General features: G+C 57.9%; 1 protein-coding gene across 3 annotated transcripts in view; it reads left to right on the forward strand.

Moving 5' to 3' along the window:
- The window catches only part of CERCAM (cerebral endothelial cell adhesion molecule), a 202,271-nt gene that overhangs the window by 107,651 nt on the left and 74,658 nt on the right, over positions 1–19,962 (forward strand). For all 3 annotated transcript variants that reach the window (XM_086924932.1, XM_086924931.1, XM_086924930.1), the window contains 2 exons: positions 18,892–18,968; positions 19,453–19,559. In XM_086924932.1, the coding sequence (XP_086781058.1) occupies positions 18,892–18,968; positions 19,453–19,559 (184 nt within the window). The remainder of the gene's footprint in view (positions 1–18,891; positions 18,969–19,452; positions 19,560–19,962) is intronic.

A 19,962-nucleotide genomic window follows, 5' to 3' on the forward strand; every position in this document is an offset into this window, starting at 1 on the left:
CCAGACCGCTCCCCACTTGGTGTCCCAGGTAGGTCACGGACCCTTGGCGGATTTGGCATTTGCTGGCCTTGATGGTGAGGCCAGCTCGCTGAAGGGCCTGCAGGACCTCTCGGAGGTGGCAGAGGTGGTCTGACCAGTGGCGGCTGTATACTGCGATATCGTCCAGGTAGGCGGCGCTCAAGTCTTCGAGGCCCGCCAATACCTGGTTCACAAGTCTTTGAAAAGTGGCTGGAGCGTTTTTCATACCGAAGGGCATCACCGTGAACTGGTAGTGCCCATCCGGGGTGGAGAAAGCGGATCGTTCTTGGGCCCTGGGGGTGAGGCCGATCTGCCAGTAGCCCGCTGTCAGGTCGAAGATGCTTAGGTAGCGGGCAGCCCCCATGCGGTCGACCAGTTCATCTGCTCGGGGATAGGATGGGCGTCGGTTCGGGTGACAGCGTTCAGACCCCGATAGTCGACGCAGAACCGGAGCTCGGGGGTGGTGCCCGGGGCGGCCGCTTTGGGTACTAGTACGACCGGGCTGGCCCAGGGGCTGTCTGAGGGCTCGATGACCCCGAGTGCGAGCATCTTGGTGACTTCTTCTTGGATGCAGGCGCGCACTTGGTCCGGGACGCGGTAGGCCCGGTGTCGGATAGGGGGACTGTCCCCAGTATCCACGTCGTGAAGGCACCAGGGGGTGACCCCGGGGGTGAGGGAAAACAGGTCCGCAAATTGCAACAGGAGGGTCCGACAGCCTTGGCGCTGCTCCGGGGTCAGGGCATCGGAGAGTCGGACCCCATCCACGGAACCATCCCTCTCACGGGTCCTCAGCAGGTCAGGGAGTGGCTCGGAGTCTTCTTCCGCCCCACTGTCTGTAGCCATCAGGAGGCTGAGCTCCGAGCGCACAAAGTGTGGTTTGAGTCTGTTATCGTGGAGGACCCGGAGGGGGTTTCGGGGGGACTCCATGTCGATGAGATAGGTGACAGGGCCCTTGCGTTCGACCACTTTGAAGGGTCCTGTCCATTTATCTTGCAAGGCACAAGGTTCGGCGGGGGACATCACCCACACCTGCTGACCAGGTTCGAACTCAATGGAGGAGGCATGTTTATCGTACCATTTCTTCATGTCCTCCTGACTGGCCTCTAGGTTGGCTTTAGCGATCTCCCTGAATCGCCTGGTCTGGTTGCGGAGGGTCAGGAGGTACTTGTAGACATCCGGAGGGGTTTTCAGGGGGGCCATCTCCCATTCTTCTTTCACTAGGCTGAGGGGCCCTCGGACAGGGTGCCCGTACAGGAGCTCGAAAGGGCTGAAACCGAGGGACTTCTGGGGGACTTCTGGGTAGGCGAAGAGGAGGCACGGTAGTAGTACGTCCCACTGGAGGCGTAGGGGCTCCTCCAGCCCAATAATCATTCCCTTGAGGGTGCGGTTGAACCGTTCGACCAGTCCGTTTCCTTGTGGGTGATAGGGGGTTGTGAAACGGTAGGTGACCCCGCACTGCTGCCAGAGGGATTTCATATACTTCGAAATAAAGTTCGTGCCCCGGTCACTGACGACCTCCCGGGGGAAGCCCACTCGCGAGAAGATCCCCATCAAGGCTCGGCCTACCACTGGTGCTGTCACTGTTCGAAGGGGGATGGCTTCGGGATAACGGGTGGGGTGGTCCACTAGGACTAGGATGAATCGGTGCCCTTGTGCTGTCCGGGGGTCCAGGGGCCCCACAATGTCTATTCCCACTCGTTCTAACGGGGTGGTGACAACGGGGAATGGTTGTAGGGGTGCCTTGAGTTTTCGGCCGCTCTTGCCACTGGCCTGGCAGGTGGGGCAGGCCCGGCAGTGGTTGGAAACGTCATTTCGCATCTTGGGCCAGTAAAAGTGTGTCACCAGGCGGTTGTAGGTTTTATCTTGCCCCAAGTGCCCAGCCAAGGGGACATCGTGGGCCAAGTTTAAAAGGAAGTCTCTGAAACGGAGGGGTACCACCAGCACCCGACTGGCCCCTAATTCTGCAATTCTCTGCTTGCTGTACAGTAAGTCGTTGTCCCAGTAGATCCAGTGCGCCCCTGCGGTGTCTCCCGCGCTCTGGGCGAGGGCTTGCTGTCGGAGTCCCTCGAGGGAGGGACAGGTCTTTTGCTCCTGCCGAAATTGTTCTTGGGTGGGCCCCCCCTCTTGACGCCACTGAGCCAGGTCTGGAAGGTCCTGAGGCTGAGCGGGCTCTTCCGGGGCTTGTTCTGGGAGGTCAGGGCGGCCGGCGTCTTCCTCTGGAGTGATCGGGGGAGGAGGTGCTGGCCATTCAGGCTCTTCGGGTCTGGGGATGGCACGGGCGGCCATGGACCGGGTTGTTACGCACGCCCAGTCTGGGAGGCCCAGCATCCCCAGGTGTTCTCTTCTCTCAACGGCTGCCCACGGGGAACTCTCGAGATCGTTTCCCAGGAGGCAGTCCACGGGGGCATCATCGCGGACAGTCACTTTCAGCATGCCGGACACTCCTCCCCATTCAAAGGGGACACAGGCCATCCGACATAGGCTTTCCGAATTGTCAGCTGATCGGACAGGGCAAAGGACGTTTGGCAGGATTTGTTCTGGGGTCACCAGGTGACAGCGGACGGCCGTCACACTGGCTCCGGTGTCACGCAGGGCTTCGGCCTTGCGTCCGTTGATGTTCACCCACCGGCTGTATTTTCTGGTGTTTGCGGGTAGGGGGACCCGCGGGACCATGTCTCTTCCCCCTAGGCAAGCCAGGACCATGGCGGCAGGTTCCCACTCGGGCTGCTCCTGTTCGTATTCTTCATGCTCTTCGGAAGTTTGTTCTTCTCCTAGGGCGGCGGCCGCGACCTGGCGGGGCCCGGAAGTCTGGTTCTTGGGGCAGTTCGGGTCGTTGGCATAGTGTCCGACCCGCTGGCACCGATGGCACGTGACATTGGCTCGGAACCCTGGGCGCATCGGAGGGTTCCCCCGCCCAGCCGAGGGCGGGGTGCTGTTGACGGGAGCTGCTGGGGCGGCATCTCTGCCCCGGCCCTGGCCTCCTCCTCCTCCTCGGGGACGATGAGTACCTTGGTTGTTTCGGTTCTGCTCGTTTGGCCCACTCCGGGCCACGCGGGTGCTCTCCCAACGGTCAGCCTCAGCGGCGAGCTGCCGAGGGTCAGTCAGTTTACTGTCGAGGAGGTGCTGCCTGAGCTCGACGAAGCAGTTGTTGGAGAGGTGCTCCCATACAATGAGGTTGAAGAGTTGCTCGTAGGTGGTGACTCGGCTACCCTTGATCCACCCTTCGAAGGCTCGGCTAAAATAGTTCACATATTCCACCCACGTTGTACCCGGGATCCGGGTGCAGTCGCGGAACCTCTGGCGGTACATCTCGGGCGTGAGTCCATACCGAGTGAGGAGGGCGGCCTTCATGTGATCATAGGACGTCATCTGGTGGTCCGGGAGCTGTAGCAGGGCATTGCGGCCTTCATTGACGAACCTCCCCCATAGACCGGCTCCCCAGTCACTTCGATCGATCCGGTGGGAGGTCATGGCGATCTCATAGGCCTTAAACCACTGTTGGATGTCGTCGTTCCGATAATATTCTCGGACGACGTCCTTGGGGATGTGGACTTTTTGTTCCGTAGCGCCCGGGGTGCGCGGTTGCTCGGGCACCCCTAGTTCTTTGTTTTGTTTTCGTAGTTCGATTTCAGCTAGCTTGCGCTCGTGTTCGTATGCCAGTCTCTTTTCTTCGAGTTCTCTTTGTCTTTGCTTTTCTTCCCGCTCTTCTCGGAGCCGTAAGTGTTCTAAGTTCAGTTTTTGTTCCGTTAGTTTTAGCTCACCGTCCATCTTGAGCCGTGCCAACTCTAATTTGTGTAGTCTGTTTTTTTCTCTTTCTCGGATCTCTTCCTGTGAGAGACCCGCTCTCCGTTCTTCGGGAGAAGTGGTGTTGGTCTCTGGTGCTTCGACGTTTTGGTCCCGGGGTCTGGCGACCCCGGTTTCCGCCCAAGATTCTATGGCGTGCTTGAAGTCGTCTTTCGTGCTCAGACCGGTGGTAGCAATGCCTAGTTCTATGCAGAACTGTTTTAACTCTCGATGGCTGTACTCTTCCAATTTATCCATCTGGAATTTCTCTGTGGATCCGCTCTCTTTGGTTGTCATGGTGGTTTAGTCGTGGGGTGAGTTACTCTCTGTACGGTACGCGTTGATTCGGATCGCGCCGCTGGCCACCAATGTTAGACGGGACCTGGAGGGTCGGCCGAGGACAAGGGGAGAGGTCTCCGGGGAGAGCCGTCTCCAGCGATCGTACAGACAAGTAACTTCCCCCCCACAGATGGACACCACACAAAGATAAGGTTTAACGTTCTTTATAAGCAATCTTGAAGTACGGTAGAATGGTACAAGGAGGTCTGGACTCAGGGGTCCCCTCGATTCTAGTCTCTTGGAAGGGAAGAGGGGGTAGCGGGACAGTCTTGTTACCAATCTGGCAGTTGCGAGCGATGATGGGTAGCTCACAATCCTCGAGCTCGGCGTTCTAGGAGGACGGGCCGCGGCAGCGCCAGCAGGTCCCGAGGAGATCGTAGGTGGCAACGGTCCGCGGCAGCGCCAGCAGGTCCCGACGAGGATGAAGGTTGCAGAGGGCCGCGGCAGCGCCAGCGGGCAGGACGACAGTTCACAAGGCAAGGCTGCTGCAGCGCCAGCAGTCCGTCAAGGATGAGTTCTTCACGGTGTCTCTCGACTCCAGGATACAACTGCCTTCCTGCTCTGGAGCTGCCCCAGTTATAGGTCTGGCGCCCTTTGATGTCCGGACCCTCGCACTTGGAGGTCGGGAGGTCCGGGATGAGGGAGTCCAGACACCCAGCAGGGGGGTGGAGCCTGTGCCCGGGGAGGCTGGGGGCGATCGGCACCTGGCGGGGGAGAGCCATCGAAACTCTTCTCTCCCATTGACCTGCCAAGTGGTCCGTTCACCTCCTGGGTGGATGGTGGTGCCGGGATGTCGGGGCCTGGCCAGGCCCAGGGTTAGGGTCGAGCTGAGGCCACGCGGCCTCGTGGTGCAGTGTCCAAGATGGCGGCGGGGCCCGGGCAATGGTGCTGGTGGGTGCCCAGGCCGGTGATGCGGAGATGTTCGGGGGCAGGCGTCCCGTGTGGGACGGGTTACGGGTTGCTTCTGTGGGTGGCTCCTGGCGAGTCGGTGTCCTGGCTCTGTCATGCGGGGAGGGAGCGAGCCCCCTTCTGGGGCCTGTCCAACATGGGGTGTCACACTGGAAGTCCTGGGTGAGTCCTGGGGGTGTCACACTGGAAGCCCTGGGTGAGTCCTGGGGTGTGGGGGTGTCACACTGGAAGCCCTGGGTGAGTCCTGGGGGTGTGGGTGTCACACTGGAAGCCCTGGGTGAGTCCTGGGGGTGTCACACTGGAAGCCCTGGGTGAGTCCTGGGGGTGTCACACTGGAAGCCCTGGGTGAGTCCTGGGGGTGTGGGTGTCACACTGGAAGCCCTGGGTGAGTCCTGGGGTGTGGGGGTGTCACACTGGAAGCCCTGGGTGAGTCCTGGGGGTGTCACACTGGAAGCCCTGGGTGAGTCCTGGGGTGTGGGGGTGTCACACTGGAAGCCCTGGGTGAGTCCTGGGGGTGTGGGTGTCACACTGGAAGCCCTGGGTGAGTCCTGGGGGTGTGGGTGTCACACTGGAAGCCCTGGGTGAGTCCTGGGGGTGTGGGTGTCACACTGGAAGCCCTGGGTGAGTCCTGGGGGTGTCACACTGGAAGCCCTGGGTGAGTCCTGGGGGTGTCACACTGGAAGCCCTTGGTGAGTCCTGGGGTGTGGGGGTGTCACACTGGAAGCCCTGGTGAGTCCTGGGGTGTGGGGGTGTCACACTGGAAGCCCTGGGTGAGTCCTGGGGGTGTGGGTGTCACACTGGAAGCCCTGGGTGAGTCCTGGGGGTGTCACACTGGAAGCCCTGGGTGAGTCCTGCGGGTGTGGGTGTCACACTGGAAGCCCTGGGTGAGTCCTGAGGGTGTCACACTGGAAGCCCTGGGTGAGTCCTGGGGTGTGGGGTGTCACACTGGAAGCCCCGGGTGAGTCCTGGGGGTGTGGGTGTCACACTGGAAGCCCTGGGTGAGTCCTGGAGATGTGGGGGTGTCACACTGGAAGCGCAGGGTGAGTCCTAGGGGTGTGGGGGTGTCACACTGGAAGCACTGGGTGAGTCCTGGGGGTGTGGGTGTCACACTGGAAGCCCTGGGTGAGTCCTGGGGGTGGGGGTGTAACACTGGAAGCCCTGGGTGAGTCCTGGGGGTGTGGGGGTGTCACACTGGAAGCCCTGGGTGAGTCCTGGAGGTGTCACACTGGAAGCCCTGGGTGAGTCCTGGGGGTGTGGGGGTGTCACACTGGAAGCCCTGGGTGAGTCCTGGGGTGTGGGGGTGTCACACTGGAAGCCCTGGGTGAGTCCTGGGGGTGTGGGTGTCACACTGGAAGCCCTGGGCGAGTCCTGGGGGTGTGGGGGTTTCACACTGGAAGCGCAGGGTGAGTCCTAGGGGTGTGGGGGTGTCACACTGGAAGCACTGGGTGAGTCCTGGGGGTGTGGGTGTCACACTGGAAGCCCTGGGTGAGTCCTGGGGGTGTGGGGGTGTCACACTGGAAGCCCTGGGTGAGTCCTGGGGGTGTGGGGGTGTCACACTGGAAGCGCAGGGTTAGTCCTAGGGGTGTGGGGGTGTCACACTGGAAGCCCTGGATGAGACCTGGGGGTGTCACTCTGGAAGCCCTGGGTGAGTCCTGGGGGTGGGGGTGTCACACTGGAAGCACTGGGTGAGACCTGGGGGTCTAGGTGTCACACTGGAAGCCCCGGGTGAGTCCTGGGGTGTGGGGGTGTCTACACTGGAGGCCCTGGATGAGTCCTCCGGGTGTGGGGGTGTCACACTGGAAGCCGTGGGTGAGTCCTGGGGTATGGGGTGTCACACTGGAAGCCCTGGGTGAGTCCTGGGGTGTGGGGGTGTCACAATGGAAGCCCTGGGTGAGACCTGGGGGTCTGGGTGTCACCCTGGAAGCCCTGGGTGAGACCTGGGGGTGTGGGGTGTCACACTCAAAGCCCTGGGTGAGTCCTGGGGGTGTGGGGGTGTCACACTGGAAGCCTGGGTGAGTCCTGGGGGTGTGGGGGTGTCACACTGGAAGCCCTGGGTGAGACCTGGGGGTGTGGGGGTGTCACACTCAAAGCCCTGGGTGAGTCCTGGGGTGTGGGGGTGTTACACTGGAAGCCCTGGGTGAGTCCTGGGGTGTGGGGGTGTCACACTGGAAGCCCTGGGTGAGTCCTGGGGGTGTCACACTGGAAGCACTGGGGGAGTCCTTGGGGTGTGAAGGTGTCACACTGGAAGCCCTGAGTGAGTCCTGGGGGTGTGGGGGTGTCACACTGGAAGCCCTGGGTGAGTCCTGGGGGTGTGGGGGTGTCACACTCAAAGCCCTGGGTGAATCCTGGGGGTGTCGGGGTGTCTACACTGGAAGCCCTGGGTGAGTCCTGGGGGTGTGGGGGTGTCACACTGGAAGCCCTGGGTGAGTCCTGGGGGTGTGGGGGTGTCACACTGGAAGCCCTGGGTGAGTCCTGGGGTTGTGGGGTGTCACACTGGAAGCCCTGGGTGTGTGGGGTGTCACACTGGAAGAGTCCTGGGGGTGTGGGGGTGTCACACTGGAGGCCCTGGGTGAGTCCTGGGGTGTGGGGGTGTCACACTGGAAGCCCTGGGTGAGTCCTGGGGTGTGGGGGTGTCACACTGGAAGCCCTGGGTGAGTCCTGGGGTGTCACACTCAAAGCCCTGGATGAGTCCTGGGAGTGTGGGGGTGTCACACTGGAAGCCCTCTGTGAGTCCCGGGAGCAGGGTGCATTGTAAGCATAAGGTAGGACAAGCCCTGATGTGTGTGGCATGTCCTAATAGTGAATTACAGCCATTTTCGTTTTTCACTATTGTAAGGCTACCTATTCGCATAGGCCAGAATGGGCTGCTGGATTTATGACACTCTATAATCCCAGCAAGCTCAGGGAACATGGTAGAAAGTCAAGTTTAGTATGCCTGAACTCAGAATAATAAAATACTTCTTTTAGTAAAGTTTATTTTAATATCCTGAGTTTGCAAATGCTACTTTTAGAAAGTTAGCATTTGCTTGCCTGGCCATTTCAGCCCGCCTCTGCATTGATGTGTGTCTGCTGTCTGGTTTCTGTGTGTGACAGGGCTGGGGAATACCAGGAGACAGGCTGGGGTTGACAGGTGGTGAATAGAGAGATTACACCAGGATGGGTGGGGGGAGTGCCCCTTGACTCTGAATAGGGCTGTGCTCTGCCACCACAATGCTGGCTCCGCCCCCTGGGGAGCGTCTGATGTCCCTTCCCTGCACCCTGAAAGAAGAAGGCAGCTTCCCGTTAACAGAGTGCTCCAAAACTGGGTTGAACCAGGCTCAGGCCCCCTGGCCTGTAAAGACAAAAGAATTGGTGTATAAAAGAAGGAGCCCTGCTCCTAAGAAATCAGATCCGGTTTGCGCTAAGAAGAAACTCTGCCCGAAGAGAAGGACCTGGGAAAGCTGCATGGAGGACTACTGTCTCTAGCCTGAGAGTCTGGCCTGTGGTGGGTGCCTTGCTGCAAGAAGGAGAGAAACCAAAGACTGAGAAAGACTTTATTTATTGCAACTTGTGCATTCTTCTACAAAGATCTCCAAGGGCTTGCTTGTGAACTTGCCCGCTGAACTGCGCCCCAGGAACATTGGGCGCTAACCCCCTAAAAGAGGAGCTGCTGCCAAGACTTGTCACCCCTGTATCGCTGCCCACGGAAAGCTGAGTGCGCTTTGCTTCGCCATCGTGCCCTCTGAAGAACCTGCGCCAACCTCTGTCCTGCCAAGCGCCGTGACTTGGCTGAGTCATGGGTTAAGGAAGAAGCATCCTTCCAGGTGGTGTGGTTGAGTCATGGGTAAAGGAAGTAGAATCTTTCCAGGTGGTGTGGATGAGTCATGGGTTTATGAAGAAGAATCCTTCCAGCTGGTGTGGCTGAATCATGGGTTTATGAAGAGGAGTCCTTCCAGGTGCTGAGTCATAGGCAATGGAAGAAGAATACTTCCAGGTGGTGTGGCTTAGTCATGGGTAAATGAAGAATAATTATCCAGGTGGTGTGGCTGAGTCATGGGTTTATGAAGAGGAGTCCTTTCAGGTGCTGAGTCATAGGCAAAGGAAGAAGAATCCTTCCAGGTGGTGTGGTTGAGTCATGGGTTTATGAAGAAGAATCCTTCCAGGTGGTGTGGCTGAGTCATGGGCAAAGGAAGAAGAATTATCCAGGTGGTGTGGCTGAGTCATGGGTTTATGAAGAGGAGTCCTTCCAGGTGCTGAGTCATAGGCAAAGGAAGAAGAATCCTTCCAGGTGGTGTGGTTGAGTCATGGGTTTATAAAGAAGAATCCTTCCAGGTGGTGTGGCTTAGTCATAGGTAAATGAAGAGGAATCCTATCAGGTGGTGGGGCTGAGTCATGGGCAAATAAGAAGAATCCTTCCAGGTGGTGTGGTTGAATCACAGCCAAATGAAGAAGAATCCTTCCAGGTGGTGTGGTTGAGTCATGGGTTTATGAAGAAGAATCCTTCCAGGTGGTGTGGTTGAGTCATGGGTTTATGAAGAAGAATCCTTCCAGGTGGTGTGGCTGAGTCATGGGCAAAGGAAGAAGAATTATCCAGGTGGTGTGGCTGAGTCATGGGTTTATGAAGAGGAGTCCTTCCAGGTGCTGAGTCATAGGCAAAGGAAGAAGAATCCTTCCAGGTGGTGTGGTTGAGTCATGGGTTTATGAAGAAGAATCCTTCCAGGTGGTGTGGCTTAGTCATGGGTAAATGAAGAAGAATCCTATCAGGTGGTGGGGCTGAGTCATGGGCACATAAGAAGAATCCTTCCAGGTGGTGTGGTTGAATCAAGGCCAAATGAAGAAGAATCCTTCCAGGTGGTGTGGCTGAGTCATGGGTAAAGGAAGAGGAATTATCCAGGTGGTGTGGTGGAGTCATGGGTTTATGAAGAAGAATCCTTCCAGGTGGTGTGGTTGAATCACTGATAAATGAAGAAGAATCCTTCCATGTGGTTTGGCTTTGTCATGGGCAAAGGAAGAAGAATCCTTCCAGGTGGTGTGGCTGAGTCATGGGTTTATGAAGAGGAGTCCTTCCAGGTGCTGAGTCATAGGCAAAGGAAGAAGAATACTTCCAGGTGGTGTGGCTGAGTCATGGGCAAAAGAAGAAGAATCCTTCCAGGTGGTAGGGCTGAGTCATGGGTTAAGGAAGAAGCATCCTTCCAGGTGGTGTGGTTGAGTCATGGGTAAAGGAAGTAGAATCTTTCCAGGTGGTGTGGCTGAGTCATGGGTTTATGAAGAGGAGTCCTTCCAGTTGCTGAGCCATAAGCAAAGGAAGAAGAATACTTCCAGGTGGTGTGGCTGAGTCATGGGTTAAGGGAGAAGAATCCTTCTAGGCAGTGTGGTTGAGTTCACAGGTAAAAGAAGAAGAATCCTTCCAGGTGGTGTGCTGAGTCATGGGTAAAGGAAGAAGAATCCTTCCAGATGGTGTGACTGAGTCATGGGCAAAGGAAGAAGAATTCTTCCAGGTGGTAGGGCTGATTCATGGGTTTATGAAGAAGAATCCTTCCAGGTGGTGTGGTTGAGTCATGGGTTTATGAAGAAGAATTCTTCTAGGTGGTGTGGCTGAGTCATGGGTAAAAGAAGAATGCTTCCAGCTGGTATGGCTGAGTCATGGGCAAAGGAAGACAAACTGTTTCACTTGGTGTGGCTGAGTCATAAGTTTATGAAGAAGAATCCTTCCAGGTGGTGTGGCTGAGTCATGGTCAAAGGAGGAAGAATTCTTCCAGTTGGTGTGGCTGAGTCATGGGTTTATGAAGAAGAATTCTTCCAGGTGGTGTGGTTGAGTCATGAGTTTTTGAAGATGAATCCTTCCAGGTGGTGTGGCTGAGTCATGGGTAAAGGAAGAAGAATCCTTCCAGGTGGTGTGGTTTAGTCTTTGGTTTATGAAGAAGAATCCTTCCAGGTGGTGTGGCTGAGTCATGGGTAAAGGAAGAAGAATCCTTCCAGATGGTGTGGCTGAGTCATGGGTAAAGGAAGAAGAATCCTTCCAGATGGTGTGGTTGAGTCATGGGTTTATTTTTTTTTGTAAATATCTTTTTATTGCAGCAAGGTTAGTGATACATACAGTATATACGAGCCATTTCCCTCGTCGCTTCAGGAATGCGCGACTTCCCCCCATCCGTGTCACACAGCCATTCAGCTCACACCCCGGAGGTTGAGCGGCGATACCATGGGGGGCAGTCCGCGCCAAAGAATACTGTGTTGGGTCACAGTAACCAAGTGTTCAGTGCTGCTTTTCAGTTCTCACGCTCCCTCTGCCGTGGCCCACATCCAGTTGAACCAAGGATCTCTCTCCACCCCTGCTGGACAGTCCTCCCCTCGCCCCCTCCCTCAACTCTCCCAACCCCAACTACCTCCCCCCCCCGCCCAAGACTTACCCAAAACCGCCCCCCCCGCCCACTCCCGAGCCCCCCACCACCGATCCGAGCCCTCAACCCTCCCGGCTAAACCAGATCCGAACCAAAGTATCAGGATTCATCAGCAATTATTCGTAAGTCACCACAGTGGAATGCAACCAAGGGAGCAGCACAGGGGGCCTAACCCATCTCAGCATCAGGCGGGTGTTCCCCCGGAGCTGGGCTATGCGCCGGGGTGTCATCCTCTTCCATGTCCAGGAGCGTGAGGTCCAGGACCAGCCCCTCCCACGCCCTGGCCCTCTCCAGCGCCATGTCATTGCCCGCCCTGAGCGCTGCCTGCAGACGAAGCTCACCCTCACACCGTGCCCACTTATGCAGCTCAGCCTTCCAGCGCTCCACCGTGGGACCCCTGGATGCCTTCCATTGAGACGTGATGGCCCGCTTCGCCAGGAGAAGCCCCAAATCTAGAAATTTGCTAGTAACCTTGTTTTTTGAAGTGTGGGGGAACCAATGTAGGATGCAGTGTGCCATGGTCAGTTGCAGGTCCCTCTCCGTTACCTCCCTCAGAACCTCCACTACCTCTCCCCAAAAGGAACTCAGCTCAGGGCAAGACCAGAACATGTGCTGGAAGTCGACAATATCTGCCGGGCAACGCGGGCAGGATGCCGGGTGGGTCGGGAAGTATTTGTGCAGTTTGTCGGGGGTCAAGTAGGCCCTGTGTAGAACATAGAAGTGCACCAGCTGGAACCTGGCATTGCGCGTCCCATTACGGGCCCTTTCGAGTATGCCCTTCCACGCCTCTTCGGGGATCTCCGTCGCCAAGTCAGCCTCCCATTTCGCCTTCAAGGCCAGCAGTGGGGTGACCGACTCCGAGACCATGCGTCGATACAGGCACGTGACAGCCTTGACCGTCCCCGCCATCATCACTACGTACTGGCAGCCCAGAGACAACGGTGGTTCCAGCATGGCCGTCTTCCAGTGTTTGAGGATCGCCGCCGTCAGTGCTGCGTGAAGGAGGAAGTCCCCTCCCGCTAGCTCAAAGCGGTCCCTCAGTAGGTCGAATGGCAACAGCGCCCCGTTCTCGTACAGGTCGCCCATGGATGACAGCCCCCTCTGGTCCCAGTCATCCAGCCCGCGCCACGAGCCTCCATGCGGGAGTGCCCCGCAGAGTTTAAGTGGGATCTCAGGTGCGTACGGAACCGCAATACCGCCCCGTCGGCGATACCTATTCCAGCATTTCCGGGCCGTCGCAAACTCCTGAGTGAGGTGGAAATCTCCCATCGGAAGTCCCAGGACAATCCGGGACAACACCTGGACCGGGCCCGCCGGTTCCCCTGAGCCGTCCTCCCCCTTTCTGGCTCTTGCCACCCACTGCGTCAGCCATTGCAGCTGCGCCGCCAGGTAGTAGCGCTCATAATCCGGCACTGCCAGTCCTCCATCCGCCCGAGGTCGGAGAAGCGTGGCATGCGCCACCCTGCGCCTGCCCGCCCCCCACAGAAAGCCGATAACCATCGATCGCAGCAGCCGAAAGTAGCTCGCCGGGATCCAGATCGGGAGGGTCCCGAAGAGATAAAGCAGCCGCGGCAAAGTCACCATCTTGAGTAGCGCCACTCTCCCCATGAGTGACAACGGGAGCGTGCTCCAAAAGTCAAAGTTACCTTTGGTGTGCCAGACTGCCGTCCCGATATTCCCCTCAAGGATATCCGCTCTGTCATGGAAAATTGAGGTGCCAAGATAACGCAGGCTCCTCTCCTCCCACGTCACGCCCTCCGTGGCTTGCGGGCATATGCGCCGAGGGCGGGCTGGGAATAGGTGGGACTTCGCCCAGTTCACTCGGAGGCCCGACACTCTACTCAACGACTGTAGAAGGGTCTGAGCTCCACGCAGGGAGTCCGCCGAGTCCGCCAGGAACATCAGCAGATCATCCGCGTACAATGCGATGTGGTGTACCTGTCCATAGACGTCGAGGCCCTGATATGCCCGGCCCAGCCGGGCTCGCGCCGCAAGGGGCTCGACAGCCAGGGCAAACAGCAGGGGGGAGAGAGGACACCCTTGGCGGGTGCCCCTGCCCACCAAGCACATCTCCGAAATAACTCTCCCAGTTCTGACCCTCGCCGTCGCGTCCTGGTAGAGCAGCTTCGTCCAATTTACAAAGCCTTCGCCGAGGCCCAGCGTGCGCAGAACGTGGAAGAGATAAGGCCATTCCAGGCTGTCAAAGGCCTTCTCCATGTCGACAGCAAACACCACTGCCTCCTCGGTGTCATAGGTGTCAGCCTCCAGTACATGTAGGAGTCGCCGCACATTAAGCGCCGTGTTGCGGGTCGGGATGAAGCCTGACTGGTCGGCGTGGACCAGCATGGGCATGTGGGGGAGTAAGCGCGTCGCTAAAATCTTGCTCAAGATCTTGTAATCTAGGTTGAGCATGGACAGTGGGCGGTATGCCGTTCTATCCCATGGTTGCTTGCCCGGTTTCAGTAGGGGGACGATCAACGCCTCCCTCGTGGTCGCAGGAAGGCGGCCCAGCCGCTTTGACTCGTTGTATAGCCACGTCAGCCGGGGCGCGAGGAGATCCGCATAGGTGAGATAAAATTCCGTTGGGAATCCGTCGGTGCCCGGCGTCTTGTTCCTGGCCATGCTCTTGATGGCGACACGCAGCTCCCTCTCCTCGATCTCATCTCCAAGCCGCTTCTCATCCTCCTCCCCCAATACCGGCAGCTCAAGATCCTCCGTAAAGGCCTGGAAGTCCTCCAGCGATGGAAGGACCCTGCTGCGGTAAAGCTCTGTGTAATAATCATAGAACAAGGCGTTGATCCCCTGTTGATCGAATCGTGCCGTCCCCACGTGGTCCCGGAGCTCAAGTATGACCGAGCTCCGGCGAGCCGGATTGGCCAGCCAGGCCAGAAGAGCCCCTGACTTGTCTCGTTCCGAGTGCGCTCGCGTAAGGTAAGCCTTGTAGTCAAAACACCGGAGGCGCTCTACCGTCGCCGCCACCGCCTCACGTGCCTCCAGCTGGGCCTCGTGCGTGTCCGGCCGTTCAGTCCTTGCCCTCTCTAGCTCACGTAGTGCCTCGTCCTCCCTTGCGATTTCCTCCAGTAACGTTCTCCGCACCCCCGAGGCCGCTGCGATGCACTGGCCCCGCAGCACAGTTTTAAATGCGTCCCATTCTATCGCAGCTGAGCCCGCCGTGCCCGCATTCACCTGGAAGTACGCCTCGATGTCCGAGGCTATTGTAGCTCGGAAGAGCTGGTCGTCTAGTACCTCAGGGCGGAGTTTCCAGGCCGGGATCCTCGGGCGGATTTGCGACCAGCGCATCCGCACGAGGAGCGGATTGTGGTCAGAGATCGAGGGCGTAAGATACTCACTGTGGCACACCTCCGCGTGCACGTCCTGCGAACACAGGAAGGCATCTATGCGAACATGCAACTCATGGAGAGCGGAGAAGAACGAGTAGTCCCTGTCCGACGGGTGGTTAGCCCTCCAGGAGTCGATCAGTCCCCACCGGCGCTGCCAGGTCGAACGCGCAAGTGCAAGTCTGCCAGCTGGTGCATTCAGCAGGGGGGGGGTGTGATCTGTCCAGGGCAGTGTCAGTTACACTATTAAAGTCGCCGCCCAAGAGCAAAGGTTCCACTAAGTACGGGGCCAGTTTGTTGGAGAGTAGAGAGAGAAATGCAGGCTGGTCCACATTCGGGGCGTACAGACAACCCAGATTAAGGTCCCTCCCGTCCAGTTTGCCTCGCAGCATTATGTATATCCCCTCCGGGTCAATTACCTGTTGTGTGCACTGAAAAGGTACCCCCGCCCGTACCCAAATGGCCACCCCCCTAGCATAAGCAGAATAGCCAATGTGAAAGACCTGCCCCCTCCAGCGTCGCTGCAGTGCCTTCCCCTCCTTAGCTAGCAGATGCGTTTCCTGAAGGAAGGCGTTGTGAATGCCCCACCTGACTAAATAGGAGTGGATCTTGTGTCGCCTATGCATCGAATGCATCCACCGTACGTTCCATGTGAGACATTTGTAGCCTAAGTCAGATCCCATGGTAGAGCCCTTCGCGTCCTATCTACCCTCTCAGTGACCCCCCCAGCACGCCCAGGTCCCCCCCCTGATCCCCCCCCAACTTGTGCAAGCGCACTACCCCAACTCCCACACCCCAGGACAGACAACCAACATGGAAACCCCATCCAAACTCAAATATCAAAAGTGTATTACTGCAGAATAGGGCTGGAGCGGCCGCGACGCCTACTCCAGACAGGCCCGAAGCCCCCCGCCCCCACCCCACCTCCCCCAACAATACTCAGGAGAAGTCTCCCGACTCTCCCCTTCCCCCACAAAACCAGTTATAGGTCCCGGGGGGGTATCCGCACCTCACTGCATAGCGTCCGGAAGCAGCCCCCATCTGCCCCCCCAGTACCTTACATATGCGGCCAGCGTCCCTCGATCCAGATCAGCCAAGGATACCATCTGCTGTTTGGGGAGTCACCACCGGCAGGTCCGTCTCCGAGAGTTCGTGCCCACTGCTGGAGCCAGGGCTGGGAGCGCTGACCCTCGACTGCTCCGATGCACTACTGGAGGGGCTGGCGTCGCCCTGGCTGATGGCCGCCACTGCCTGCACCGCCTTGGCTCGCTCCTGCTGCCATCCCGATGGGGAGCCAGATCGTCGTGTCGGCGTCGTCTCCGTGGAGCGTCTCCTGGGTGGGGTCTGTGACGGGGGATCCGCGTCCGGCTCCCCCCTAGCATCCAACCAGCTCCAAGCCTCCTGTGGCGTCAGGAAAAAGTGGGTGCGCTCCCCAGCAATCACCCGCAGCCGCGCCGGGAACAGCATAGCGTAGGGCATCTGCAGCGATCTCAGTTTTCGCTTGACCGCCAGGAAGGAGGTCTGCTGTTTTTGCACATCCCTAGTAAAGTCCGGGAAGACCATGACCCTGCTGTTGTCGATCCTCAGGTCCGGGAGGTCTCTCACCCTCCTCAGGATATGGTCCCTGTTCCTGAAGTGTAGGAGGCGCAGTACAATCGGACGCGGCGGTCCCCCCGGCTTGGGGGGGGCGCGCAGGGACCCTGTGCGCCCGTTCGATGGCAAAGAACGGGGAAAGTCCTTCTGGGGCCACCTCAGTCCGCAGCCAGCCCTCCAAGTAGGAGACCGCATCCTGCCCCTCCACTTTTTCAGGGACCTCTACGAGGCGGAGGTTATTGCGCCGCGAGCGCCCTTCACTGTCCTCAGCTCTGACCTCCAGCACTCGTACCCTCTGCGCCATCTCTGCCAGTGATGCCTTCAACTCAGTCACTTCCCCAGGCAGGCTTTTCAGGGTTACCTCCGAGGACGCCACACGCTCCTTTAGCTTCCTATGGTCGTCCTTCTGCAGGGTCAGGTCCGATCCGATGGCATCCATGCGCTTTTCGAGGGCTTCCCGCGACGCTACGATCGCCTGCATGATGTCCCCCAGAGAAGGATCCCGCGGGCGGGTCGAGCTCCCCTCTCCAAGCCCCGGCGGGTCCTCTTCCACGAGGTGGCCCGGGTCATCTAGCTTCAGGGCCTCAAAGCCCTTCTTCGTGCCCCCGCACCATTCTGCTGGGCAGCTAGCCTCACGTGTCTCTATGGTGGTCGTTAGTGGTACAGGGTACTCCTGCCCTCCTTGCCAGGACCGCCGTAGAGTCTCGCTCCTTTCGCTCCTCTGGGCCCCCGTCAGGCGGGGCTCCGGACCACAGAGCAGTGCAGTGAGCAGGCCCCGCTCCACCAGGGCTGCCGGACACCAGTGCACTCCGTCTGGTCACTGGACGAGGTCTCTCCCTTCGGGGTGTGCCAGACTGATTTCGCGCCCGTCTGCGTCAGCCCCAAGGTGGTTCCCAGCGCGTGGGGCCCCCTGGCCCTGGAGCCTCCTTTCCCCGCCTACAGGCCTCTCAATAGCAGGTGACCGGCACCTCCGCCTTCACTCACCCCACCATCTGCGTCTGCTCGGCGCTAGCCTGCCGGCTGTGTGGGCACCGCACTTCCCTGGGCAGGGGGGGGCCACCGGTCAATCCCCGCGTCAGGAGGGTGGGCACAGCACTCCACAAGGCCCCAGGGTCTCCGTAGGCGGCAATCAAGGCAGACAACTGCATTCGGGTGGCGCCATGTTAAGGTCAGGCAGGCCGGTCGTCTCTCGCCCTCCAGTCCCGTGTGACCTGTGGCGCCCGCCGCTGCTTCTCACCTCCGCTGGGTGCAAGGGGCCTCCGGACACAATCGCCCAAGTTCCGCTGTGTCCCAGGGCTCCTCAACTCTGCCCGGGCTCCGTCGCCAGGCGTGTCAGGTCAGGACGGCGGCCGCCATTTTGGGCGCTCGCAGCTCCGGGCGCCTCGGTCACCGTCAATCGTTCAGCGGGGGCTCATCCAGGGGCCCCCAGACCTCTGGATTCCTCCTACTCGCCCCCGGTACTCTCTTGGACACTGCTGTGGGCTCGGGGTCCGATTCGGGACCCAGGATATGTGGTGGTGCGAGGCGGGCGCGGAGGAGCTCCGGAGTCTCGCTTCCACCTACATCGGCGCCTTAGCCACGCCCTTGAGTCATGGGTTTATGAAGAAGAATTCTTCCAGGTGGTGTGGTTGAGTCATGGGTTTTTGAAGAAGAATCCTTCCAGGTGGTGTGGTTGAGTCATGGGTTTATGAAGAAGAATCCTTCCAGGTGGTGTGGTTGAGTCATGGGTTTTTGAAGAAGAATCCTTCCAGGTGGTGTGGTTGAGTCATGGGTTTATGAAGAAGAATTCTTCCAGGTGGTGTGGTTGAGTCATGGGTTTTTGAAGAAGAATCCTTCCAGGTGGTGTGGTTGAGTCATGGGTTTATGAAGAAGAATCCTTCCAGGTGGTGTAGATAGGGTCTTGGTCTTAGGATGAACCAGATGATATCTGAGGTGGCGTATATGGGACATTGCCAAAAAGATTATTGATGTCAATGGCATTCTAACTTTAATGTACGGAAAACCTGACACATTTTTGAAGACAACCTGGTCTGCCAAACTCCAAACTCTAAATAAGGATGGACCTGATGATTGCGAGATCATGGCTTGGAAAACAAGTGATGGGCATGGCTGAATCTGAGGTTAGAGTGAGCTTGGGGATTAAGTCTTGCTGCTGTGATTTATAGACTTGGCGGAGGATGAACTTTGTGATGGGATCTTGGCTTGGGGGCAACTTGTGGGGTGTAACTGAGTCCTATGTCAACGAGCTGTCCTGGTAATGTGGCTGAGACATGGGAAAGGGGTCGTGGTGGTGTGTTTGAATCATGGGTTGGGTCACCTTGGGGTGTTTGAGGTTTGCGTGACGAAGGCTAAAGGGTGCTAGCTAGGTTGAATGGCGGTAGAGTCCGGGTTGGAGAGCTGGTGTATGAGGTTCCTTTCAAGTAGATCCTTGATAGTTGATGTGAATCGATGCTCATTGTTATATGGAGCTCATTGGGCCCAGCAGCACAGGCAAGTGCTGCCTTCTAAGATCTCCTTTCTTTGCCTTGCAGTGTATGGACACCCCATGGCTCCTTCCCAGTACGTCCACGTGCCCCCTAAACATCCAGACAAAATGGGCTTTGGAGAGGTAAGGGTGCATTCGGCTCTTGCTTCTTCCTTGTTGACCGGGAGCCTCTTCCCCTCTTTGGAGAGTTTGTACTTTGCATTACGCATTCCTTCCCTATGCATTCCTTCCCTATGCATTCCTTCCCTATGCATTCCTTCCCTATGTACTGTGCCAGTTACATGAGCCCAGATCCCCCCGTTATTACTCACGGGGTTCACTTGATACTCTTGGGGGTCCCTGACTCCGAGGTATCTGCAATGTCCGCTAATGCCTCTCACCCTGCAGGCGTTGCTCCCCACCTTGTCCACTGCCTGCTATGAACTCTGGGGGTTCCATAGTATTTGCAGATCTCCACCTCGCAATGATTTCGATGAGGGTAGGGGTGCTCCAGCACTTTTATAGGTTCACTCTTCTCCATGAACTCTTGGTATCTGCTGATAGTCACAGACTGGTTTGAATGTCTCACTGTGGTTCTGATCTCTCTTTTTCCTTGGGATGGTTTCAGGTTTTCCTGATTAACCTGCTTCGGCGCCCAGACCGGCGGCAACGAATGCTGGACTCGCTCTATGAGCAGGAGATCAGCTGCATTGTCTTCGAAGCCGTGGATGGCAGGTGAGAGTTCACTGGAGGGTTACTGAGGTCATGGACGGGAGGTGAGAGTATACAGTTCAGACATGGCCATATGCAAATCAGTCTGACCCTGTGCCTCATGGGAACAGCCCAGCCCGAACTGACAAGCCATGTCGTTCGTGGACCGGAATAAAGCATCCTAGGACCGGTTTCGGGGCATCACCCCTCAGCCCGGCTAGCTTGAATCCACTGGCAAAGTGAACAAGGGACCCACGTCTGGGCATAACCTGCCAACCTAGGGCGAACAAAGCAAACATGAGATGATGGATGGAGTGTTGAAACTTTTCAGACACTCACCCCTATTCACAGAAAAAAACATGAATTTAGGCCCAGATCTCTGTACTGGGGTGAATGTATGACATTGTTTTGCATTCTGTCCATCAAC

The sequence above is a fragment of the Lissotriton vulgaris genome, chromosome 5, assembly GCF_964263255.1.
Source record: "Lissotriton vulgaris chromosome 5, aLisVul1.2, whole genome shotgun sequence".
NCBI classification, from domain to species: Eukaryota; Metazoa; Chordata; class Amphibia; order Caudata; family Salamandridae; genus Lissotriton; species Lissotriton vulgaris.